Source organism: Prunus mume, linkage group LG4, assembly GCF_029339155.1.
Source record: "Prunus mume cultivar Tortuosa linkage group LG4, ASM2933915v1, whole genome shotgun sequence".
Lineage (NCBI taxonomy): Eukaryota > Viridiplantae > Streptophyta > Magnoliopsida > Rosales > Rosaceae > Prunus > Prunus mume.
In genome coordinates this window covers 565,861-591,551 of record NC_142701.1, presented here as the reverse complement: position 1 = coordinate 591,551, position 25,691 = coordinate 565,861, and the positions used below count along the sequence as shown (strand labels likewise).

General features: G+C 34.8%; 4 protein-coding genes across 6 annotated transcripts; all 4 read right to left on the bottom strand.

Annotated features, from left to right (window-relative positions):
* Positions 1-1,605, bottom strand: LOC148917583 (uncharacterized). Its single transcript, XM_089049830.1, has 3 exons — positions 1,261-1,605; positions 990-1,065; positions 1-545 (listed from the first exon to the last, which is right to left on the bottom strand). Exons 1-3 carry the CDS (start codon positions 1,294-1,296, stop codon positions 1-3), a joined length of 657 nt encoding a protein of 218 aa, XP_088905956.1. The 5' UTR covers positions 1,297-1,605.
* A 7,767-nt stretch (positions 1,606-9,372) lies between these two features.
* On the bottom strand, positions 9,373-10,873 carry HIPP21 (Heavy metal transport/detoxification superfamily protein). The gene is made up of 3 exons (XM_008231113.2): positions 10,776-10,873; positions 10,590-10,665; positions 9,373-9,815 (listed from the first exon to the last, which is right to left on the bottom strand). The coding sequence occupies exons 1-3, from the start codon at positions 10,845-10,847 to the stop codon at positions 9,520-9,522; spliced, it is 444 nt and encodes a 147-aa protein (XP_008229335.2). The 5' UTR covers positions 10,848-10,873; the 3' UTR covers positions 9,373-9,519.
* A 1,336-nt stretch (positions 10,874-12,209) lies between these two features.
* On the bottom strand, positions 12,210-19,182 carry PDE194 (formyltransferase). The gene is given in 12 exon segments (XM_008231114.2): positions 12,210-12,497; positions 13,032-13,235; positions 13,295-13,354; positions 13,498-13,598; positions 14,299-14,332; positions 16,183-16,287; positions 16,410-16,480; positions 17,463-17,565; positions 17,900-18,034; positions 18,758-18,775; positions 18,777-18,821; positions 18,922-19,182. Coding segments are annotated over 12 exon segments (1,128 nt in total). The 5' UTR covers positions 19,054-19,182; the 3' UTR covers positions 12,210-12,377.
* A 2,168-nt stretch (positions 19,183-21,350) lies between these two features.
* LOC103328706 (glutamyl-tRNA (Gln) amidotransferase subunit C) lies at positions 21,351-25,479 on the bottom strand. 3 transcript variants are annotated; one of them, XM_089051303.1, is made up of 5 exons: positions 25,245-25,479; positions 25,071-25,147; positions 22,842-24,362; positions 22,593-22,746; positions 21,351-21,983 (listed from the first exon to the last, which is right to left on the bottom strand). In XM_089051303.1, the coding sequence occupies exons 1-3, from the start codon at positions 25,331-25,333 to the stop codon at positions 23,569-23,571; spliced, it is 960 nt and encodes a 319-aa protein (XP_088907429.1). In that variant the 5' UTR covers positions 25,334-25,479; the 3' UTR covers positions 21,351-21,983; positions 22,593-22,746; positions 22,842-23,568. The 3 variants fall into 3 exon arrangements, with proteins under 3 accessions (XP_088907429.1, XP_088907430.1, XP_008229337.2); XM_089051304.1 differs by having other exon boundaries at positions 22,856-24,362; XM_008231115.2 differs by having other exon boundaries at positions 23,569-24,362; positions 25,245-25,478.
* Between the last annotated feature and the right edge of the window lie 212 nt (positions 25,480-25,691).

The window sequence follows — 25,691 nt, the reverse complement described above, 5'->3', positions numbered from 1 at the left end:
CTAATAGTAGATACCAGAGGGTGTTGCTGATCCAGCGTTATACTGAGCCGCAGAAGTGTTAGGTGGGATCATGAAGGCAGGTGCAAAATTAGTGTGAGGGTACCCTTCTGAGTTGGTCAACATCACAGGTCTTGAATGACCATATTCACCTACTGCTGGAAATCCTGCAGAGAAATCTTGCAGGCCACGAAATTCAAGCCCTTCTTCTGCATTGCCATGAAAACCGGTACGGCCCATCATGGGAAAAACATTGCCCTGCAATTTTCCGTGATGAGCAGCACCAATCAAATTTCCATTTCCATCCACAAAATTACCAGATCCCCAGCCATGTTGGCCTTCACTGCCAAAGAAGGGTGGGAGCAAAAGCTGATTTTCAGAGGCTAAATTGAGGCCATTCATGGGAGCTTTTGTTTGGTTGGAACTTGGAGACCAAGGCTCTGCATGTTTACCAGCTTTGCCCAGCTTTCTGATTAAAGTAGCAAAATCTACATTTCCTGTGACTGTGATCTTCTGTTCTTCTGCATCTATGTGTACACTATAGACACCTGAATTCAATTAAACATTAACAGTAAGTTAGGGCTGAACCAGTAGATAAATAATTAATGTAAATAGATTCAAAAGGAAACCGGCTGAGATAAATGATAAAGCAGAAATATATTCTGTTTCACTACCCAACAGAAACATACAATGAAAAAAACTGAGATCTGATGTGGGGCCTAGGCTTAGTTGGAAAAATCATTATCCACAGAATAGAGAATCACAAACTCAGATATTCACACAGAAGTGCCACTCAAACGAAGGCTTCTTGCTGTTCATCATACCATCAGAAAAAAGAAAAAAAAGGGAAAAAAAGAAACGGATTGGCATATATATAAACATTAGGGCAAAAAACATGTTAGCTTGTAGCAGTCGTACAAATAAGATAAAAGGTAAAATCTATATTAAAAACACATAAATAGGGCATGCTCAAAGTTAGAACTTATTAGAACCTTCGATCTTCCTGAGGAGTTTTCTAACTTTCTGCACACATCCTTCACAGTTAATGTGTACTTTGAGAGAATGTGTCTGTAGAAACACAGCAAAATGAAAACCAACAAAGTGAAAGCAAAAAATCAATGGATAGTAAAGATGACAACCAAAGTACAACAAGATGCTTCATTTTTATGCATTACAGAAAATGAAAACAAAAACGAAAACGAAAACGATAGTAATGTGGTGGAAGGCTTATAAAGAGGTGGAAAGTGGAGAGGAGGAGAGGACCTTAATATTCACGAACTCAAATTCATTTGTCGTCATCTCTCAAACACAGATTTCAATTGCTCAGACTCAGAGAAAAGATGTCTTCTTTTCTTCTTTCTCGATAGTAACTAGTGCTTGAATTTCCTTCCTTTTATGGAGGTCTTTTGTTTGTCACCCTTATAATCTCAAAACAATTCTGACAAGACAAGGACATAGACAGAAGGGTAGGGGGCCGGTGCAGTGCAGAGGTTCGAAAAGTGTGTGATTTGACCAAGGCGTGGCCTACACTCTATCTCCTTCCTCCTTACAATAATGTCTTCCCTCCCACACCTGCTGTTGCGATTTGCCCTAACCATTTTGGTGCAATAGTACTAGATAGATAGATTAGTTTTTTTTGTTGTTGTTGTTGGACAGATAGATTAGTAATTTTCTCATGCGCAATGCATTATTTTATTTTTTTACTTGAACTTTTATTATAATTTTGGTTCTATGACACTATGACAATGGTCAGTTCAAGTTCTCATTACATTGGACAGTTCAAAATCGATTTGCTTTTCAACAATTGGTATTTTAGTCTGCACAAATATATACCTTTCGTTATATATAAATCAAAGTATAGAAAATCAAAGTAGAAATCATTGTGAATCACATCCTAGTAGAGAAAATCAAAGTAGGAAGGATAGGATAGCCCGAGACTAGTGCAAGGTCACTACTAATTCACTTTATTTCACACAAAAATAACATATACCATCCATGCAGCCTCCAAGCAAATCCAATATGCCACACCTCATAGGTACCACTAACGTAATTTTGAGGTTACTTTTGTCAGTTGAAGAAAATATTTTTATGATATCAATAAATTTTGGACGGAAACTAATGAATTTGTTTTTGCAGAAACAATTCGAAACCTCAAGAATCATTAGTATAATTAGGGACTTTGTGATAACACACCAAAAATATTATGAGGTGTAAATGTAAATAACTCTACTTTACTTATAAATTTTTATTGTTTGAGCTGCCTAAGAGAGAAGGTTTAATTTGATGAGTAAGTAATTATTGAGTGATTAGGAGCTTAAGCAGTTCTGGGAAAATACTAAATTACCTTTATGAATATGAATTCGAGTTTTGGCTTTTTAAAAAAAATAGTTAATACAAGTGATAGTTTGCCAATGAGGTATAGTCTAGTGGAAAAGGGCCTTAACTTGCAGACTAGTGGTCTCAGGTTCGAACTGGTATCAATTGTGTGGAGTCATTCTATAGTGATGGCCTTATCTAAAGCCCTTAAATGATGCCCTATCTCTTAACCATTGGATCAAACCAATAGGGATAGGGCTTCATTTAAGGGCTTTGGATAAGGCCCTCATTATAGAGTGCAGATTTACCACTGCCTCTAGGGCTTTCTAGAAGGCATGTAACAAGTGGTTTTTTTTCTTTTCGAAACCGCTTGATTTAACTTGCTCCACTAGTTTTGTAGCTCTTTGACAAATGAGGGCATGTCGATCACCACAATCGACCATGTCATTTGTTGATGTTGGCTCACTTAAAGATGCAGAAGGATTGAAGGAACCGGGCAGTCAAACGAGTTGAAGACGTATTGTCTGGGCTTTGGCACTCGAACGGCAGAGGGAAGGTTTTCATCTAGGTGCAGGTGCTTGAGCGACAGAACTCAGATTCGAGCGACGCAAGCGCTCGAGCAGCGCATGTGGGGCTCAAGCGGGACTCGTGAATCCAATGCATATCCGTGGCAAATCTGGACAAAAATTTTCTTAGTTTTTGAATGTTTCATCGTTCTTTGCATTGGCGGAGCCAATTAAGGCCTACAAAGGGTCACTTGACCCTTCTCAATATTTTGAAAACGTTATATTTATCTATGCTATCCATGTTGTTTTATAGCTATACTTATTGTTGACATGTTGTTTTATAGCTATACTTATTGTTGTCCCTTCTCGCAAATATAAATTGTCTACAATGAACATGAATATGATCTATATTTGTTTTCCTGTCTTCGTATGTCATTTAGATGAGTGTGCCATAGATTTTATTTGATTTTCTCATTCTATCTAAAATCAACTTTTGATATTCTTTCATTATTTTTAGGTTTCTAGAATTTGGGTTATACTTACTAAGATATTAAATTTGTGATATTGAAATTTAATTGTTATAATGAATTCTTAAATATATTTTCCCATAAAAACTAAGTTTATTGTAATTATAAATCTATTTAAAGTTGACCCTACTTGATATAATCCTGGCTCCGCCACTGATTCTCTGCCTTTTGCTTTATATATATGGATTAAGCAAGTTTCTAACATATATCAAAGGAAACTTCATACCGAAGGATTAAACAATAGTTCAAAGAACGCCATTAAAAAAAAAAAAAAAAGAACAGATCACGGGGATAAATGAAATATGAGGGATTTTAGTTTAAGAACTAAATTACTAATACCTCATAAATAAATAAAAATTATTTATTAATATCCGAAAATTTAATAAAATTAGTATTTGGTTCAGTTGAGAGAACATTGTTTTCAAAGCGACATTGGTACGTTTGAACGATATTTTCAATCAATTTTGCCATCCCCGAAATACACATATGGATGCTCCTAGGATAGGATCATGTTTTATTTCATTGACTTTGGATATCAAAGCCAAAAACATATATTCCTTGCAGTACAATTCTGAAGAAACACTGTTGGCAGCATATCTTTCACAATGAAACCTACGGCAGCAGCTGTTGTGAAAAATCAATTTTAACACCAGAATTGATAAATTAACAAATAAAATAAAAAAGTGAAAAAAGGTGATACCATTAGAATATCAGACGAATTTGGGAGTTCAAAGAGAAGAAAAAAAACGTTTACTTTGTTTGAATTTATTTTTAAAGATATAATTAGTGGTGAATTTCTTAGTCATGAGATGATATTTAAACGAATTCAAATGACATGTGAAGAATAATAGAACTCAAGCATATTTTCACAAGGAACTCAAAATAGAGAATCCGGATTCCTTTATAAAGCTAAAAAAACCATTTTAGGTCTCCATTCCTTGCTTTTAAAACCATTTTAGAAACTAAGGAAAATCTTCGAATCTCAAAAAGCATTTCGCTCTATAGAGGCATCTACACCAAGAGTGAGACTACACTAAGGATAAGATAGCCCTAGCCTAGCTAGTGCAAGGTTTGAGATAAAAAAAATAATTCACTATTAATTTTTTGGCTTTACACCTTATTTCATAGAAGTTGTACAATCTACCCAAGTAAAAAAAAATTAACATATACTATCCATGCAGCCCTCAAGAAAATTCCAGTAAGCCACACCTCATAGATGCCACTACGGTCTACTCTTTGAGGTTGTTTTTGTCATTTGGAGAAGCTTAGTTTTATGATATAAATAACTTTTGGACGAAAAACTAACAGAAAAAGTTTTTAATATAATTTTCAAAACTTAGGAATTTTGTGATAACACACTAAAAATCTTAAGAGGTGTCAATGTAAATAACTATTTTCCTTGTAAATTTTTTGTAATTGAGACCCCTAAGACAAAAGGTTTAACTTGATGAGTAAGTGCTAGTTTGGCATTGCTTATTTGGGGTCATAAGTGATTTTAAAAAAATTTGAGAAGCCTAACTCGTTTGGTAAACTGTGAGAAAAGCACGTATTGTTAAAAATTACTATGAGAGAAAGCTATAACAATGTGTTTGGATGAGTAAATTTAAAAGTACAAAGGATTTAATAAATGACAAAATTTAAAATAACGGAAATTAATGTTCTAGAATTTGTAAAGTTTCTTGTTTGGGTGACTGATTTAAAACACGAAATTTAACCTTTATTTGTAAAGTTGTCTTTTTTGAAAACTCAATATCTCTTGGGATTTTAGAAATGATGACTTTTAGATAGAATTTAAAGTTGGGATTTATGATCTCCAAATTTTATGTTTTTTCCCACACTGAATTTCTAAATTTCTATGTTTTTTTATCCAAACACGGGAATTTGTTCATGTCAATTTAGAAATTCTGAGTTTTGTCAAAATCCCAAGTTTATTTCCCTCATCCAAACGCACTATAAGGGAAAACAGTTAATGAGGTGCTTTCATTTTCTGATTATGCAGGAATCAGTTTCGAAGAGGCGCTGGGTCTAATGATTATGCTGCAATCATTTTTTGATTATGCGTAAAATCAATACTAACAACACTTTTAATAAAAATTTTACCAAACATCAAACTGCTTTATCTTACAGCAAATCTGACAACAATTATTTTCACAGCACAGCAATGCCAAACTGGCCCTAAGAATTAATTAATTGACTAGGAACTTAGCTAGTTCTATGAAAATACTAAATTGCCCTTATGAATATGAATTCGAGTTTCGGATATTTAAGTGGGTTGAATTGGTAAGGCCCAAAACTTGGAAGAGGCCATTTGCCCAAGCCTACATATCATTTAAATGGTGGTTGGCCCAAACAATTTGTACGCATGTAGCCCATCAAATTCAGCGGTCTCTCTCCACAAGTAATCAAGATTTGACGCATGGAAATGTCTTCTGCTTGGCAGGGGCTGAGTCTTCCGTTTTATCTTTTTTTATGTGCAGTTCTTTTACATTTTTTAAATTCTGCTGAATATATATATTTTTTCTTTTTGTCTTTTAACTGTTTTGTTTTGGGTGTTAAGAAATTATTTTTGCATGTCCTAAGGATCACCCTTCTTTTGATCCACAAAATGGGTTTGAACTCTTTGAGCTTGAATTTGAGCCCCTCTTAGATTCCTCATGTGAATCTCTATTTAGTCGCAAGATCATTTCATTAAACTTAAGTGAAGTTACTATTCAGATAAATCATATGGCTAATATAAAGATCTATATTTATAGTCCATACATGAGACATTCAATAACTTAGTATTTAATTAGACCTCTAATTAACAGTTTCTGTGAGTTCACCCAACATTCTAGTGCACCTCACTTTTTTAATTAAAAAGTTTGTCATTTCTAAAAAAAGTCAGCACGTCTTCTAAAGTTGGCTTTATACAAACATAACTCCCTTCATACGCAACATCAAACGCTCCAAAATTGTACAATTTCTTAGATTACAAATATAAATAAAAAATTTCAACTTTTTTAGATCACTATCATCAGTGCTAATGTTCTGTTGCAATGAGAGTTTGCTTTTAATGATTTTATATATTTTTATCATGCAACACACAGTCAATTAAAGCTCATGGTTTGTCTACCCAAAAAAAAAAAAAAAAAAAAAAGAAAGAAAGTTAATGATTCCTCTCTTTCTAGACTTGTAGTGTGTACCATAGAACTATGAGCTTAAAGATTGCTTAAAGATACACAAAGGTGCTTGGCAAGTAAGTACTTTGTGCCCTTCTCTGGGTTCATTTCAGTTTTCAAATGAAAGGGATCTTTCTTCATCATGATGGTTGAAAACCCTAGTGAATATAATAGCTGGATACATCAAAGGAAAAGAAGCCAATAATTCCTTCCTCTGCCTTCATATTGTGGGCCATCTTTTTGAGTTTTTTGAATCATGAGATCCTGATTGTGTGAAGTTCTACATCAAACTTTTGCTGGGGCGAAAAGAGAGTGGAGAAAGGAAAATAAAGGTACGTTGCCCTAAAGCATTGGGATTAGGGAGAGATTACTTTGTGTCATGGCATATTTTATTGAACCATGACAGCATTGTTTAGGGTGTCAATTCGTGCTAACGAGTTGTTTTGTGTACAAAAATAGTGAACGTGTTTAAGAACTCAACATTAACCCAACTCGATTATAATCGTATAGTTCGCCTAAAAATCTATAATCGTTTGGTAATGTCAACAAGCGAGTTTTGGGGTGGACTAAGGTTGGGTTATTTAGTCATATTTAGCAGGTCGTATCATAATCGTGCTCAAATCAAGTGACGATCAACCCAAACCTACTAATTTCATGTCGGCGGATTTCGAGTTATGTGATCGCTTTACTGATTAATATCTGAAAGATTAATATAATTAGTAGTTGGTTCGGTTAAGAGAAGATTGTTTTCAAAGCGATCTTGGTACGTTTGAATGATATATTTTCAATCTTCTTTGCCATCCCCTGAATACATGGATGTTCCTAGGATCATGTTTTATTTTTATTCGCTTTGGATATCAAAGACAAGAACATAAATCGTGTTGACTTGACTTCTGGTCAAAAAAATTCCCCGACATGGGCCGATTGGACGGTGCTAATGATCATCGGTATATCTTATCCCTCTTCTGGTAAGATTACTCACAAAATATATATTGGAAAATAAAGAAGAAAAAGAAGAAGAAGAAGATGATGAATGAGTGACAAAATATAATTAAAGACAAATATCTAACCTTATTTGATTAGGATTTAAGATCCCAAGATCATATATTTCTTTAATTCATCTAATAATGCTTTTCTGAGATTAAAAAAAAATGATAACGACTTAGTGGAGCTTATTTTAAAGTCAGTTTGATTGGTAAAGGCAGAGCTGAGATGGCTTTAACAAGGATCATGAGCCTAATAGAAGTTTCCTTTTTCTAGTGGCCTAAGATTTACTCTAATCTTTGTTTAAAATAATTAAAAGATTATTCGAAACAAATGGTGGTGCTTCCTATAATCATTCTCCTTTTTTGGCATTAAGTGAGTATATATCTATTTGCTGTCTCCAATTGTCATTATTTAATCATGCTTAACGGCGACATGCAGCATGCGAAGCCAAAATGTGACACTAATTAAATTGTACTTAGCTACAATGATGTAGTGAAGATAAAGTAAAAACTAAAAGCGAAAGTGTTATCAAACGAGCTCGAGCCCTTTGTGTTTCGAATTTGTATTAACAAAACTACTAGATCTTTATCAATTTATATTTTCTGAATAAATACCATGATGTCACTCCATTTATGTTAAAGCCAAAACTCAGGGATATGTCGTTGAAAGATGAACACCGTGTAGCACATTAATTATTAGGCCAGGCAAAGACTTTTTGTGGCTTGAGTAACGCTCCTTGTTTGAGGTGTAAATTATTTGTTTAGTTTAAGTATTGTTTATGATATCAAGTAAATTACACAAATCGAAAATCGTTTTGATATCCAATTGTTGTGTCATACAAAATTAATGAACATAGTATTTTAAAAAGTACTAAAATTTCAATAACTCAATTGAGTAGTCAAATGATATCGGATTCAAATGATTTTTTGTAGAAATGGTCTTTGAATGATTATCTAAAAAATAGACAGTTTAATTAACGAAATACAATACAGAATGGGTCCTATAAGGATGTCCTTCAAATAAACTTATTTGAATGATCCTCAAATAATTTTATTTCTTTAACCATACAATTTTTCACAATGATCCAAACCATCTATTTTTAGGTCTTCATTCATAGATCATCCTTACAAAAATTAGACAAATCGAAACCGTTTCGACATCCAATTGTGTCATACAAAATCAATGAACACGGTGCTTCAAGAAAGTACTAAAATTTTAATAAATCAATTGGGTCAAATAATATCGGATTCAGGTGATTTTTGTAGAGATGATCTTTGAATGAGTATCTATAAAATAAGGATTATGTCCCTCACTGAAAGCTGATATATATATATATATATATATATATATGATATATGTGTTATTCTGCACTTCAAATTTTCAGAACCATCTTGTCCTTAATTAGTTTCCCCATTCCATTACCTACACGTAAAACAAATATTGGTGTGTTTATTGATAGTAATAGCCCGTCCAGTAGGATTAAAACAGACCAAGTTAAATGCAATGCTTTTCTTTCTTTTTTCCTTTCTATTTTTGGGATCAAAGCAACGGTTGAATGAAATGAAATAGATTGATTCTTAAACCTTCAATTTCTAAATCTATATATTTCTTTATCAACTGGGGAGAAGAAATTCGACCTTAGGATCTGTTAAGAAGAAAAATGTGACTAGAGCTATTTGGTGAATATATACATTAATTAATTGCTCTAATACCATATTGAATATCCATTTTAAATACAACATATTGAAGTGGAGATGCGATGATTATATTATATGCTTATTATAATATTGTAAAAGTAGAAATTATTGTTTAGTATCAAGACACACTATCACGCTTTGTTACAAGCCACTTATATATATAATATAAACTAGTCGTTCACTCATATTATAATACGTAGATCATCGATAACAACACACGACAATTCCACAGAGACAATTCCATTGCCAATTGTACAAACTAATTAAAACTAGAGTTTACAAAGTGCATGATTATGCAGTTCTTGCCTGAATGAATTATTATTAGGGCTTACTACATTATGGAACAAGCATTGACGTTATCATCACTGAAGAGGGAGATCATGTTCTCCTCAGGGCCATTCATGGAGGCCGGAAAAGCTTGAACCACATTTCTGACGTATCCATTTGGTGCCCTTCTGTCATAAACTCCAGAGGCGTAAGGGTAGTGTACCAGATGTTGAGGAATGTACGGCCAAAACTCAGCTCTCTTGCCTGTACTTTTTACCCTCTTTAACACCTTGTTTGGTTCAACATACCCACTCACAATCACCCGGCTTTGTTTTCGGTTCACCTCCACAGCTTTCACACCTAAATAATATTATACACAACAGATAAAATAAAACCCTATTAATTGTTAATTGTGCATCTGCAGTTATTCTCTCATTCGGAGGTTTGCTCGTTAATTATAACGGTGCAGACGCCATAGTAAACATGGAGGAAAGATGGAGGGATAGTACAAAATACACAGCGTCTACAAAATAATAACATCCAAACGTCCTCATAAGAGAATTTTTGGTGCATCTGTATGATTTTACAGTTACATATTTTACTTTATATAGCATAGAACAATGAACAATCGAATTAATTTAATAAAACAGTTCTGTAAGAGTATAGGATCAAAGCAGAGTTGCTCTTAAATCTTTTTATAAAAGGCATAAGAGAATAGAAAAAAGGAAGACTTATAATTAACGCGCAATTTGATGAGCTTGATGATTAATATTTCCTAGGACAATTTGTTGAACACATAATAATAATTAATTGTTGAGAAAATTTTATATGTTCTGGGTAGACCTCCAATTATATTTAATTCTTTATTTATTTATGGAAAAAAAGAAACTCAAACGAACTCTTGTGTTTTCTTTTTATTTCTTAACTTTAATTAAACCCACCTCCGACTTCTCCAGGTAAGCATGAAATTTGACATGCTCAGTTTCACCATTTCAGAGACTTCAACCTCAAATATGGTTTTGTTTTTTTTTTTTTTCCTTCAACATGCATTTGTTCTGATTGCTTCTCTGGACATGCCACAAAACTGCAACTACAAGGACAAAAGTAAGCTTTGATATGAAAAAAGGAGGGAACCTTTCATGGAGGTAACAGCGTTCTTGACTCTTCTTTCACAGCCATCACAATCCATTTTGACTTTGATCTCAACTGTCTGAGAGAATGAAAAAAAAAACCCAGATATCTTAAGGATATTCTTCAAAATAAAAATAATAAAAGCGATACTAATTAAGGGGCATGGTGGGTGATAATAATAATGAGTACCTGCATTGCTTTGCGCTTGCTCCTTGTGCTGGTGACAGTGCAAAAGTTGGAAAGATAATCAAGAGCACCCATTTTTTCTTCTCTGTAGGAGAAAGCAAAGAGAGAGAGAGAGAGAGAGAGAGAGAGAGAGAGAGAGAGAGAGAGATATGAGTGATATGCTGCGAGAGTTTGTATTTATATAGTCACATTCTGGAGGAAGCATTTCTGCTGTCTGAAAAATTGTTTTTATTAAACTTTTGGTTATCAGAAAGTGCTTTTAGCATTTTGAAAGCACTCTTTGAAGAGGCTTTGAGAAGATGTGTACCAAAAACCGGCACTTTCAATCGGAAATTTTTGTAAAGTACTTTTATGTATGCTTTGCATTAATTTATTCTGTTCAATGACTGTGGCTTTGCTTTTAAATTATTTATAAGAGAAGAGCCCGCAATAATGGGTTCCATTGGTACAATCTATCCAGAATTATAGGGGGAAAAAGATGAGTTGAAAGATTTGTTCTCTTTTTACAAATTTAAAAATGTTCGAAATATCGTTTTGTGAGACATGCATTTGTATTCATCCAAAGGAATAGCAGCAAATGTTCTCTAGAAATTGCTAGGATAAAAATCACATTTAAGAAAATGCATTTAGAAAGCATGAATGTGAGGATTGTGTTGTTCAAATTTCATTTAGAAATAACAATATGGCCACCGGCTGCCAAACTAGCTATAATTTTAACTAGTTAAAGAGACGCATGAAGGCTGTTCGTGTTAGATAGCATGACTGAGTGACTAAACAATCTAGTTAAAATATGACATGTAATATATCGTGTACGTTGTGTGTGAGGAAATTCCGGCCAAAGTAATGTGTTCAACTGAAGGGCTGAATCTCGGAGAACTAAGACTGTCAAACCATCAGTGGTTGCAGATGAGCGGTGGATGTACAAGAGGAAGTGAGACAGCATGCTCCTCTTACTAAAAATCCTCGGTCCCTTCATCAGATGAGCCAGCGGTCAAAAGGGCCAAATCCACAAGAAAGATGAAGCCGGTGGCGATCCCTTCTTGTTGCCAGCAAGTGGACACACAAAATGTTAGGGTCATTCTCAATTGAAGGTCGGGATAGAGGAGCCCCCAGAGAAAGAAAGTAGCGTGGGAGTAAAAGGATGCCCCATTTTCAAGGGCTGAACTACTTTTCTATCATGTACATTGTTGCCTCTAAATGGTTGCTTCCCAAGTTAGAGAAAGAAGTAGATGTTACATTTGATCAGTTTTATCTCTAGAAAAATACTTGGTTTCGTACACAGAGAGAGTCATTGCTTCTTACAAAAGTTTGACATGTGTGCTGAAACTTGTATTTTTGTATGCACCTTTGATTTACAAGTAAAGATGAAAGACTCTTAAGTAAGGAGCCAAACGTGTGCTTATCTTTGCCATTTGCTAAAAATAAAATCACCATAACTGAGAATAATTACATACATTTCAAATAAAATTAACTTAGAGACAAATACAGGAAAGAATTTCAGTGGATAACATATTATGTTACTTGTATTTCCAATAAAATTAATCAAAAGAATTAAATTACCGATAATGACAACATTACTCGATGAATTTGCTCAAAATTGTAAACTTAACTTAAATGATCGTTTACATAAGCAGCACTTAATATCTTCAGCTTTTGGCCACGCACACCATTCCAGAAGGCAGCTGCACTCATCACCTTCTTACCTGGAAGCTGAATCTCCAACACCTAGATAAATTGTCAATGCACGAAAATTATCAGGTCACAAGTGCTGTGCACGTTTTGCTTGAGAATTGATCAAAAAATCTCATCATCGTATATCTGCCTTTTCCAATATGTATTTTAGATTGAAGACGAAGACAAATGCAGAAGATGTATTTTTGGATCAATAATGTTAGGCTCACCGAAATGAATGAGGTGTTCACGTATCAGTTAAAAAATTAAATTTAAATTAAATTTAAAAATAAAAAAAAAGAGGTTTGAAGTGGGCCTAGATTTGTAAACAAAATTTGGTAAATATAGTGAGGTTAGCAGTACTCTTTTCAGTTCGATTATAGATCCCATAATTCAATGGTAGAAGATTAAAAAAAAAGAAAAAGAAAAAAACTCGAAGACGGTGTTGGAATATAAAACCTTGGACAACAAATATATAGCTCAAAGAGAAATCAGTTCGGCAAATAAAAATGCAAGAGCACATCGTCTGCATTTTGACCTCTAAGCTAGCAGAAATACTAGACGATAACAAAAATTGACAGAACGCACCTCAAGGGCTGTGCCCCCTCCACATGGAAATACTAATGCAGGCTTTATAAAAGTGATCTCATCTGCTTGATTGACCTGAATATTGCTACGGCTGCAAACTTTCGTTGTGATAATTTTAAGCTCCGTGATTTTGTCTTGACCACTTTTGTTGTCAACAATTACAACTTTAGCTCGAGTTCCAGGCCACCCTGCAAATGCACGAACCTAAAGAGGTTGCAAGTCATGACTCTGTTATCCAATTTAAGGAAAAGAAGAGAGCATACCTTATTATGTAGGACTGGAGCTTCCTCATCAAAGGATAGCCACGACTCCTCAGAAGCAATCTATGTAAAACGAAAAATGAACTTAAACTTAAAATAACCTGTGACCATAGAAAGCATAATGGGCCCCAGTCTGCTGCAGCAGAATAATTGGTCAAATATTGATTATCCCAAAACATACTAGTCATTTCAACTGCAAGGTGTACCTTGGGAGCTAAGGTAGCTTTGAAGTCATCCTGGGGCTGTGCTTTCACTTTAGCCGATCCATCAAATATAGAAGGAAGCTCATGAATCAATAGTTTAGATCCTGCATAATAAAAGAGTAGGTTACGTCATTGAAATGTAGCTGAACCAAAAGATGCACAAAATTGGTAATATTGACTGTACTGGCATAGAGACTAAAACCATGTAGCACAAAAGTGACTTGCCCATTGAATATCCTCAGCAAAATGATACATGAGAAACAATAAATGCCAAAGACTAACACCATAACTTAAGTCATGGCTGTCTTTTGATCAGGACAGTTGCACAGGACAATGGCTGGATGTCTTGCAAAGCAAAGGAGGTATCCATAAATTAAGTCTATTCATTTTAGTAAGACACCTTTTGTATGGACACTTGAAAACTACATTGGAACTTAATAATGAAAAAGAAAAAACAAATGGAAACCTTCTTAGAAAGAGGATGGTCACAATAATTCAATTGGGGCCCCAAAATTTGAAACAAATAGGGGCTCAAATTAGAACCATACGGGAACCTAGAAACAAATAATAAACCAACTTGAAACCAGAGGACAGACACTAGGATTATGCACCAAAAGAAAGACCCAGAAGAAACTTTAATTAGAAAGTTCTCTAATAGATGATACCATTCCCTTTGCACGACAGGTGAATAATTGTAATCTGCCACTGATTACAAAAGCACCAACCCACTAGACTCAATATTAAACTATAGTATAAATACATTATAAACTAAAAGATAAGTTTCTTATGAAAAACAAAGCACACCTTCATAAAATAGCAAATCAAGTAGCTCCGGTGCCTGCATGCAAACCAGAATAAATATTATTAAGAAAATGTTCTGAACTGGCGGCAACCCTAAAATTATATTGAAAACCATGAACAATTGAAAAAATTCAGATCCAAGACAGAGTGCATTTCAGAGTAGCAGTACTGCCACTCACAAAAGCCAAGCAGGACTACAAAGGAACAAACCCCTCCCAACCCTCCACACCCAAAGGAACGGAGCCCTACCAACACCCCACACCCAAAGGGAAAAAAAAAACTCAAAAGCATCGTGCTGAAGCCAATGAGTGATGCTGAAATGCATAATATAATAAGGTGAAGAAAATCATGAAGAATTCCCTCCATTCTTACCAAGAAGAGGCTCCAATTGGAAAGCAAGGGAATTGGAGTTATAATTTTATAAAATGAAATGAGTCAAGAAATCAGCAACTGCTACTTCCCAAATGTCGAAAGAAGTTAGTAAGCTGCTGGGGGACTTCTCCTATGTGAATCCTCAAGAACTACCCAATTAACTTCCTCCAATGCATTATATCAGAGCATGTCATCAACTTCCAAAGGTTAAAGAAGATTGTATGAATCCAAGTGAAACATGCGGAATTTAATGGTCTTGTAGATGAGCTGCTGATCAAGGATTGATTTATACCAATTTTAGTCCATGTGCTCTCCGCTCCTTGATGATACCGAAATACATGGCATCTGGCGTATGTTTATAAGCAGTTACACCATAAATAACATCAGTACAATTATGCTGGACATGCAGCCTGCATTTCATATGTGGCCAGGGAATAGGTCAAAAGGTTACAACACCTTTGAGATAGTGCATTACTCCCTCGGAAACCCATTGACTTAGTTCCTTTACCAAAGGAGGCATGACCAAATGTTCAAAAGCTCATCTTCCATCTCCCCACAACTGAATAAGAAAATTCAGGTGTGGGTGATCAGATTATCTCAACTAGAGGAGAGGGTCACCAAAAGTATCTTGTCAAACGGAAAGGTGGACCCCTTTCAGATAGCACTTCAATCATAGATGATAAAAATCATCAATTGAATCATGACTACTTCTGTTACCTAGGGTTTTTCTTAGGTTTTGCTTCTAGAAATTGCATCGTTGTAGTTCCTAATAATTGTTGGTGCCATGTATGTATCATTTTATAGTTGGGATTCATGAATTACATTTAGTAGCCAGCCTAGCAGAACTCTATATAATGCTCTTGAACCTTTATTTTGAGACATGAATATACTTACAGAAATTTCCCGCAAGCATATGCTTCTCTCTAGGATTCTGTGATGCTGTCTAAGCCTAGTTAGATGTTCATTTCAGCCACTATATAAATTTCCTTCTCCATAAACCAAATTTCCGAAATTCTCACTGTTACTATTGCAGCTATGTGTGTACACGTGTGTGTGCACGTCTGCACATTGCATTCATGAAGATCAACCTTTTCCCTCCTTTTTGGCTGGGAAGTGCAACTAACTTGTAGGCACCAAAATATATCACAACATGATGTACACAGAAACCATGTATCATGGATCTTGCACCTTAAGGCATGTCAGCTACTACTTGATCCAGACAAATCATTAGACTCGGACACCTAAATAACACATGTCAGATGAACCCAAAAACATAACATCAAACAGGCGAAGATTAATCTTTTCTCCCCTTCTTTTTGGCTAGGAATTGCAATTAACTTGTATGCACTAAGATATATCATAGCATGTATAGAGAAACCATCGTGTATAAGAAAATCTTGCCCCTCAAGGGCTGTCAGTTACCAACTTACTACTTTATCCAGAAAAATCATTACCTAATCAGACCCAGAAATAACACAGATTAGATTGATCCTAAAAATTTAGAATCATTCATACCTTAATTTGATCTTCAATTTCCATTCTTTTACGGGCAATGACAGGTCCAGCATCCAGTGCACGGACAGTGAATGCTAAGGATACTCCTGTTTCTTTAACACCGTCCTGATTCACAAATTCAAACATGTAGACTTACATCTTAAAATTCTGCAAATTTACAATGTGACTATAAAATAAAATGCAAATATTTTTAACATACGAGATAAGGAACATCGAAACAAAGAAACCTGCAAGGCTCTTTGAACGGGTGCAGCACCACGATATAATGGCAGAAGACTTGGGTGTATATTGACCGTGCCTGAGACAATTGTCACTTTGGATTGAGAAATAATGCTGGCACCAGATCAAGTTTCAAGATAGCAAATATCTCTCAACTTTACTGTCAAGTCATTTATGTTCACTCAAGATATGCAACTAGTCAGTTCACATTTTAAATCAAAGATGTCATATTAAAGGAAAATATCAATATGGTAGACTAAATGAATACACTGCAGAAATCAACTACATTAATTTCTGCACTGAAATAAAACCAGTTTGATTATGAAAATGCCATTGGACAAAATAACTTATACTTTTTGTCAACTAATAAAAATATTTCAAATGCCAAAAGAAAATTTGATTATAATTAGGCTACCACAATACCTTTCAAAGAAAGTTTTTTTTCCACTGTTTATTACTGCTATATTTAAAATGAAAGACTTACTATCCAAAATATTCTATAACTATTACAAGAATTTTTTTTCTACAAACTAATTTTGTATATTTATAATTACTTTTTGAAAGTACTTTTCTACAAGCATAGAAATAGAAATTCCTGGTGCTATTGAAACAGAAGGACTATGAAATGCATGATGCAATTGTTTCCCGTTGCTAACATGTATGTAGTTATGGATTAATAATGATGTTTTTGGTATTATTAAAATGACAGGTCCAACTGCTGTATCATTAGAAAATGTGTTCTTTCCTGGTCAGCTCATCCCATTCCCAAGTCTGAAAACCCCAAAATGGGTGTCCTGATTTTATGTGGGATCGATGGACCCCACATTTCTCCTGATTCTTTTACTCTAAATAAATGTTGGAATGAGGAGGAATGTAAATGGTTCCCATTCCAGGTAAGCATGCCCAGATGATAATCATAATTTTCAAAGTCAAACGCAGAATTCAAATATAAATTGGTTACACACAAATATATTAGTTTAACAAATAAGCCCGGCCCATTTATGTTCATGGAAATTAATATGTAGCAGACCAAAACTTTCAGGAAAGTTGATTCAACTAACCCGATGTCGGGATATTTAGAAACTTGCTAGGTAAAATATTCCCATATGCAGCAGTAATGCAAAGTTCTGGCTGCAAATCTCTTAAGTTGGATAAGAACACATCCTGCACAAACAGTAAATAAAAATGAACCCTTTTCATCTAAATGCTAAGAAAGAAACTTTTAGAAACAATGGGAATGCATGGAAACCTTTTTTAATTGTTCCAGCGCAAAAAGAAGCAGTATTAGGTTATTGCTTATGGTCACAATTGTGAAGTTATGATCTTCAGCGTTAGAATTGCAAAAGTTGCATCTCCACATCAGGAATACCACCCCAATATAGAAGATTCCTACAGTTAAGTCAAGGGTTCTCCTAACTACATTACTAGTGACTACATTGATTACTAAGAAAGAATAAGTAGGGAAATCATTTCCTACCAAATTATGATAGAAAATTACCTCTCCAGCCCGTTCAGGAGTAAAAATAAGGTTGGAAGGGAAGCCTCTGTCAAGAGCATGCTGTGCTAAAGGAGAAGGCATCAACTTTTTCCCCCTAGACTTTCTGGATGGCGGCTGAGTAACAATTGCTGCAACCTACATCACAACAAATTCATCATTCATACTGCAAGCAATTACTTAGTGTTTCTGCACAACCTAAATAGTATCATCTTCTTTACTGGGCAAGATGAGTCCCTACTGAGATTTTTTATTTTTTATTTGTGTATGAAAGATCATTCCTTCAAGGATTCCAATATTAGTAAACCTATACACAGTATGCCAAACTTTTAACAAGTTTGACATAAAACTGAACCAATCGATCTCTTAGCTATGCCTTATGACCTAGCAACACAATGAAAAGGGATAACTGCAACACAGCCAAACTGATTAAAACTTACTCCATTTACGATTTTTAACCATCTAATATGACCACTCCTTCCGCATAATGTACTAAAAGGGCAAGTCACATCTTCTAAATTGTGTACAAACCCATAAGACAAACACTAAAATCATCAAAATGAGAAATGCTAGTGGCATCCTAAGATGAAGCCACCATAAGTGCATCCCAAGCCAATTTTTTCATGCCAACCAATCTGCATTTTATTAGAAACCTCAATTAAAATCAGTTTACAAGGACAACAAATCTTAGTCCCTTAAAGACCAAACATGAGAGTTAGATGACATACGGTTCCTTATAACATAACAAAAAATAAAAAGTCGAAAGATTTTGCCCAAAAAATAAAACGAAATCCCATTTTAAGCTGAGAATAAAGGGGGCAATTATATAGCTCGACCGAAAGGAAAATTTGTTTCAAATACCTCAAACAAAGAGTCCGAAGTCAGTGGATGCATTGAGAAGGGCATCAAGAACAGTTGCAGATACCTTTAGAAAAGTAAACATTTTATGTCATCATGAGGACAAATGTACACATATATATATGTAGAGAGAGAGAGAGAGAGAGAGAGAGAGAGAGAGAAGAGACCTGAGGAGAGCCTAAGAAGACGAGGGGCTTCTTGTTGGAAGCGAAGCATAGAGTAGAAGAAGCTGAAGAAGAAGAAGATGAAGTTGCGGCATTGAAGCACCAGAAGCGACGAAACACGAGTGACGAATTCATTCCAGTTCCTCAATTTATTTTCAGTTTTTTCTCTTTGGCAACTAAGAACAGAAGAATGCGTTATCCGCTTCTTCTAATTTCAGTTTCACCAATCTGTCAATTGCTCCCTCAACTTAAACTTCATACTTACCGTCAATTGGTCTATATATATTTGAAAACTTGAGACTCGAACTATTTTAATTAGCCAATTTATACTTTTAAATTGGAACTGAAACTGATTTTAAAGGTTCTTATTTTTTATTTTTTGCTTAAATGCCTTTAAGTTAAGGTCAAAACTCTTCCTGTGTTTTACTTATTTGGCCCGATTTAGTGACGATGTGTTGTATTCAATTTGGCCAATTTATTAGTCGTGTTTCTTCAAGTTAGCCAATTTAGTTCATTACTATTTAAAAAAATATGTGTTAAATGTCAAAATTGTTCATGTATTTTATGCATTTTATTAATTTAGTCTATGTATTTTCAAATTGGTCAATTTAGTTCATGTATTTTATTAGGCTAACAGGAGAAAATAGAAGACTAAATTAGCCAAATGAGTAACTCATTTTGACATTTAGCTCTTTTTTTAATTTATGAAAAATAAATAAAATATAGGCGTATTGTGTAAAATTAATTAGGGGCCAAAAGTTCCTCAACTTGTGTGCTTAATTAAGGGTAGAGGCCCAGTCCAACCCAGCTTGACATGTTTAGAGTCAGTCCATTTAATAAACCAGTAGTGCCATAATTATTTTCGATTTTCTTGGATTGCTTGAAGTTGTTGGGTGCATGAAGCCCTAATCTTATTTGCTCGAAGTTTGATCATATGATTCATATCTTATCTCGACCTATTTCCATGATTAATAACTTATCTCAATCATTTCTTAATATTTAACACTAAACAAAAAGGGTAATGCTAGGAAGACCAATTTTACATACACATCTCTCTAATAGAGGTGAAGCCCACCAATACAATGGATCTCACGCTCTATTAGAGATATGGTACACAAGTTGATATCTAAAGTTGGTCTCCCTAGCATTTTCCTTAAAAATGTAAAAAGAGTTTTAATACAAAAATAAGACAGTCTCGTAAATTGTAGAAGGAAAATTAAAGAGAGAACAAGAATTGGAGAAAGAACAGATGGACGCTCAAATTTTGGGGAGAACGTGCAAAGAAGGGAAAAGAAGAAGAAGAAAAAAAGGTTAGAAAATTAGGGAAGACGTTAAGTTCGAGTATTTTGAATTAATCAAGTTAAGGTGAATTTTTTTTTTTTTTTGCATTTTCAATTAAGTACAAAATAGAGTTTTTATTTTGTGGATAATGTGTCCAGCTTAAATCCCTTAGATTAAATTTTAATGAGGTGACATGTGAACAACAAAAGTAAAGCAGATCATGGCAGAGAAAATCATAGTAGAAGATCTGGATCCTTTATGAAAATCATCAATTTCTGCCCGAGCTTATGGCCCTAGTCCAAATAAGATCAGGCCGTCCTCGTGTCGGGTCACTAAACGGGCCGATATGTGCCCATGCCAAATTTGACTTATGTATTGCAATTTTATTTGTAATTTTTTTTTACAACTTCATTTAAATATTTTTTTACAATTATGTACTAGCCTCTCCAAGACGCGCGCTATAGAGGCTTTTTTTAATAAAAAAATTAAAATTTATTTTAGAATTAAAAAAGATAATGGGTAGTTGTGTTCCATAAAAATATGATTAATTAATTTTCTTTTAATTTAAATTTTTTAAATATAAAAATTAGTGAATTTACCATATTATCCTCATTTAATTAATAATTTTAATCCTTAATGTTTGAATTAATAGAGGACATTTTCTGGTATTTTAAATGTTTCACAATTTTCTACTTTTCCTTTATATATATATATATATATATATATATACTAAAAAAATTTATTATTTATTGGGCCAGTAAGTCAACATTCCCTTCATCAATGAGGCCCAACATGGAGATACACTAAAACATCCATCCACGTGAGGAGCACGTGATAAATTTTGAAGGAGAAATGAAAAATACCTTATGTAAATAGTAAATTATAATAATATTCAAAGTTCAAGTGATTAATAGTAAAAATTAAAATTGGAGGTAGTTATCCTGTACATACCTAAAAATTCAATTGGCATTTACACGTATGTGAATTTATGATTTACTGTTGCCTTGATATGTCAGAAAGGCGGAGCAGAGCGAGCAAGACAAATTTCTCCCACACATTATTACTGCAGGTAATATGTTGTATGTCAGAAAAGGCGGAGCAGATCAAGCAAGGCATGTTTCTCCCACACATATTATCACTGCAAGTAAATATTACCGTAAAAACAAATTGCATTCATTACTTAAAAAGAGAGTTGAAATTTGACTGAATCTTACGTATCCGCTAGTTATAAGAATATGACTACATTTACGCATTTGGCATGACATTTCCATGGAGACTATCTTGTTGGATTAGCAAGACAACAGAACCCCAACCCAGGAAATGGGGAAAGGAGTAAAAGACTGAAGGATTTGAAACACTTCAATTGGAAGGAAGGAAAAAAAAAAAAAAGTAAAGAGGCAAGCAAAGCTTCTTCATTGTCATTTTTCCTTTTGAGTGTGACTGATCTTTGTCTGTGCCTTTGAGTTGCAGCTTGCAGAAGGACCCCATAACAGTTGCACTTGACTAAACAACAAAGAAAAGGAAAGAAAAAAAGGGAAACGAACAGAAGAGCCCTACAAGTAACGACTAACTGTTCCAACATTGACCGGGCCCTTCTACCTTGACTTTGTGCTGATCCTTGGATTACAACTGCAAATCTTTAATGGAATTCTTGTTGTTGCTGGGTTGTTTGTAGGCCGAACAACAGGGTCAAGCATAGTTGCCTCCAAGTACAGAGGAGGAAGGAGCGCTGCTTTATCAAGTTGCAAGTCTTCAGAGCCATCTGGACCAAGCCATGCTAATTTCTGCAGAATAAAGACAAGACCCTTAGCTTTGCGTTAATTTGTTTTCTGCAAGCAGGCGAGAAATACCATGGCTAAAGTAACAGGAGGTATAACCAGTATTTTATGTCTAAACTTATCCTAATATAATGTGTCCAAGATGTAAACGGCAAATGAGTAAAAAAGTAATAGCTGCACAAGAACAGTATTCACTGCTTCCCTCAAGGTCAATACATAAAGGAATCACAATATATACGGTATCTCATCAAACTCATATAGGACATCACTAGTTGCAGCATCATGTAATAAGTGGAAATTTCCAAACACTTCAGCATACTAACTTTTCTATGGAGGTGACTTAGACCATATTACTTACATAATGAAAGCAGAAACAAATGGTTTTGCAAAAGACAACATATTATTTACATAATTGAAAGCAGAAACAAATGGTTTTGCAAAAGACATACTTTTTCCCGCCTGTTGCAAACAACTTTTTCTAGGACAAAACTACATACATGGTTTTAGACTTACAGGGAACATGATCTGATGGAAACCAGAAGCCACAATTCCGAAAGAAGCAATTAAATATTGAAAACAGTATACATTGTATATGATTTTCCTGCATCAGTGTACCTTCACTAGGTTCAAGAGATCTAATGGCATCAATATGCTGTCAAAGCAGGAAACTTGTGGACATAATTTCCCTACAACAGCCCCAGGATTTGAAATGAAAAATTGTGACAGAGTTACTCCATCTGTTAGATACTCAGTATGTTCAAGGAAATACCTGAAAAATCAAAAGCAGCACAGTTGTTAATCAAAGAGGCTAGCTGTGATTGTGAAGAAAGACAAGCTAAGCTATACAGAAAAATCGAAACGTACTTATGGATATCTACCATTATACGAAGCTTCTTGGCTGAGGGTACTTCATTATACCAAAATATTGAAAGGGGCACACTACAAGATAATTGTGTGTGGTAAAGATGATCATGGTGATGATACATTGATTAAGAAAATCATGCATACAGGTCAGTAAACATGGTGTTTCCTTGACCTCTGATCCACAATAAGCATTGTACCCTAGAGGGGACTGCACAATGTTAGGCTTACAGATTGCCCACAGCTGGCTCTCGCCTGGATAGGCGTCTGCAGGATCATGACATGAAATGCGAGACCACAATCGGCGTACAGTTTGCCAGTAAAAGGGTTGCTTTAGAACATATTCAGAAGCCAATGTGAATATGACATTCTTGAGCAGAGAAAGATGAAAAAGGCTCGAGTGCTGTATTAAATAAGGGTGTCTTGGTCTTTTCAAGCCCAAAATGAGTGGATTTTCTAAATTTTGGAGAAATGGGTTGGTTTCCTGATGAGCCTATGTTTTGGGTAATTTTTTTGAAGTCACCCTAGCATCTTCCAAAGCAAAATAACGTAATTGACACAACAAACATGTGTGGAACCTGACCACTAGTATAACTGGATGATAGATGGGCCAACAAAGAAATCGTATATAGAATTCAGAAACATATATCAAAATTTCCAAAGTTTGAATGATACACATGTTACACTTTCTAAGTTTGACAGATTGAAACAATAAAGAGGAAAGAGAAACCTAGCGCTTTTGTGCTTTCCTCCGCCTAGATTGTGTCTTCTGCCATTTCTTTCTACGAACTAGTTTGCTCTTTGGTTTCAACTTTAACTCAGGTGAGAACTTATAATTTGGATCTCTCATACGGGCTTGTATATCCTTGAAAAACTGAATATTTAATTTCTTAGGTCCTCCCTGTCTAAGCTCTGCATATTCTGGTCCTGAAACTATATTTTCAAATGCTCCTATTAGAATATCTAAGTCACTCATGACCTCCCATACGTTAATGTATCGACCATCTGGCCCTTTCTTCAACTTTTTCAAGGCATTCTCAACTGCTATTTTCCTAGCTTGCTTTCCGGGGGACAATTCTTCCGGTTCCTGCTCAGCTTTCAATAATTCTGAGATTGTCCGATACTTTGATGTTTCCTCAAACTCAAATAGTTTATCTATATGTTTATCACTGCTTTCATTTGGGTAGGGTTCAGTAGGAATATCGTCGTCATCATCACCTTCACTACCAGTCCACAGAGACTTCTCCTCATCACTTCCAGACCAAACACTTCTCAGCTCATCACTGTCATCAGCATCAATCAGGTTAGAGTGCTCCCTTGCCTGCTGTCTTACTTTTCGAATCTCTTTTTCCAGATGACTCCTTTCATCCTTTTCATTGTCACTTTCTTCTTCACTTCCTGTCCATAAAGAAGCATCTTCATCAATCTCTTTCTTCCAGGCTTTCCTAAAGTCCTTATCACCAGGTTGTCCATTTCCAAAGAGATCATAAGGTTTATGCCCACCACGGGCATATGACCGTGAAGCTGCAACATATTCAATAAAGTCATACAGGTAGCATACGCATAGAACTCAGAGGGAAAACGTACGTGTTGCAAAGCTTTATCTTTATCTTTTATTATTTTGTGAAAGCAAAGCTATATTTTGTCTGCAAGAATGAACTAGCAAGAAAACCTATTAATACAATAGGAATAAAATATATAGATAATGCATCGTCATGCATCTAATTTTACAGAGACAGCACAAAGTTGGCTTCAATGTACCAGTAATAGTTTAAAATTTAAATCAACCAAGCCACAAAATCCAAAGTTCAAGAACCCATTCTCTTTAAATGAATTGGATAGTAATCTTGTTGCGTTGTAATTTTGACCATGGAATGAATCCTCAGGCTAAGGGTTGTCCATAATGACAGACATGTTAATGACACCAGTCCAAAGTACAAAGACAAGGAAGCCTCTATCAAACATAAATCCAGTAACCCTTTTTTTCTTTGACAAATAACTTCATTCTAAGAAGTTGAAATGGTAATGGCACAGTTTCAAGCAAAGAATTGACGTCTTATATGAGAACTTTTATCAAATACGTAGACTACATATCACAATTCTAACATCACGCTAACCACAACGTCTACGAGGGAACAAAAATGTGATAACTTGATTATAAACATATACAAATCATAGAGACATGCACAAATACACATCATTAGCTATGAAATTCAAGAAACGGAAGCAAACCTTGAAATTTTGGGCAAAACCCACAGCTAATTTGACTTGTTGAAGTGCTCAGAGCAGAATCATACAGAGCTTCGAATCTGAAAGAGAAAAAAGACAAATGGGTTTTTCAGAACCTGATAGGCGAGTTTTTGGCACCAACAGTTTATTAAAAAAAAAAGATTGAAGGACTGTGACCTTGGAGGAAGTGAAAGCTGCAGTCGGAGGTTTGGGACTTGGCAAATAGAAGAAAGGAGGGAACGGTGGGAACAGAGCCTCCAAGCCATTATCTTCTCAGCTTGTTGGGGGTTTTCGGGTCAACAAACACATTGAAGGCAAAGAGAGATTCAGATATTTTGGGACGACGGAGGGGAGAAGGGAAATGGAGCTTTGTCTGCTTTAGAATTTTTTTTTTTTTTTCTGAGGTAACATAAAGCTACTTCTTCCTTTTTCCATTTTTTTTAGGTAAGAAAAGTTAAATCACTTTATTGGAAAAATTACACAGATATATATATATATATATATATTCTTTCTAAACTTCAAATTTTTTGGTATTTCAATTTTTTATTTTTTTTTAAACCACAAGGTGTTGTGAGGTTGATAAACTATCACCTTCAGTTGGCATGAGCTATTTGATGCTTCAAT

Coding starts and splice junctions, on each gene's coding strand:
- LOC148917583 (XM_089049830.1), bottom strand. CDS start 1,296: ATGACGACAAATGAATTTGAGTTCGTGAATATTAAG. Junction 1,066..1,260: donor TTGAGTTCGTGAATATTAAG/GTCCTCTCCTCC, acceptor GTGTTTCTACAG/ACACATTCTCTCAAAGTACA. Junction 546..989: donor ACTCCTCAGGAAGATCGAAG/GTTCTAATAAGT, acceptor AATTGAATTCAG/GTGTCTATAGTGTACACATA.
- HIPP21 (XM_008231113.2), bottom strand. CDS start 10,847: ATGGGTGCTCTTGATTATCTTTCCAACTTTTGCACTGTCACCAGCACA. Junction 10,666..10,775: donor GCAAGCGCAAAGCAATGCAG/GTACTCATTATT, acceptor TCATTCTCTCAG/ACAGTTGAGATCAAAGTCAA. Junction 9,816..10,589: donor CGCTGTTACCTCCATGAAAG/GTTCCCTCCTTT, acceptor AATATTATTTAG/GTGTGAAAGCTGTGGAGGTG.
- LOC103328706 (XM_089051303.1), bottom strand. CDS start 25,333: ATGGCTTGGAGGCTCTGTTCCCACCGTTCCCTCCTTTCTTCTATTTGC. Junction 25,148..25,244: donor CAGCTTTCACTTCCTCCAAG/GTCACAGTCCTT, acceptor TTTCTCTTTCAG/ATTCGAAGCTCTGTATGATT. Junction 24,363..25,070: donor GTTTTGCCCAAAATTTCAAG/GTTTGCTTCCGT, acceptor AATATGTTGCAG/CTTCACGGTCATATGCCCGT.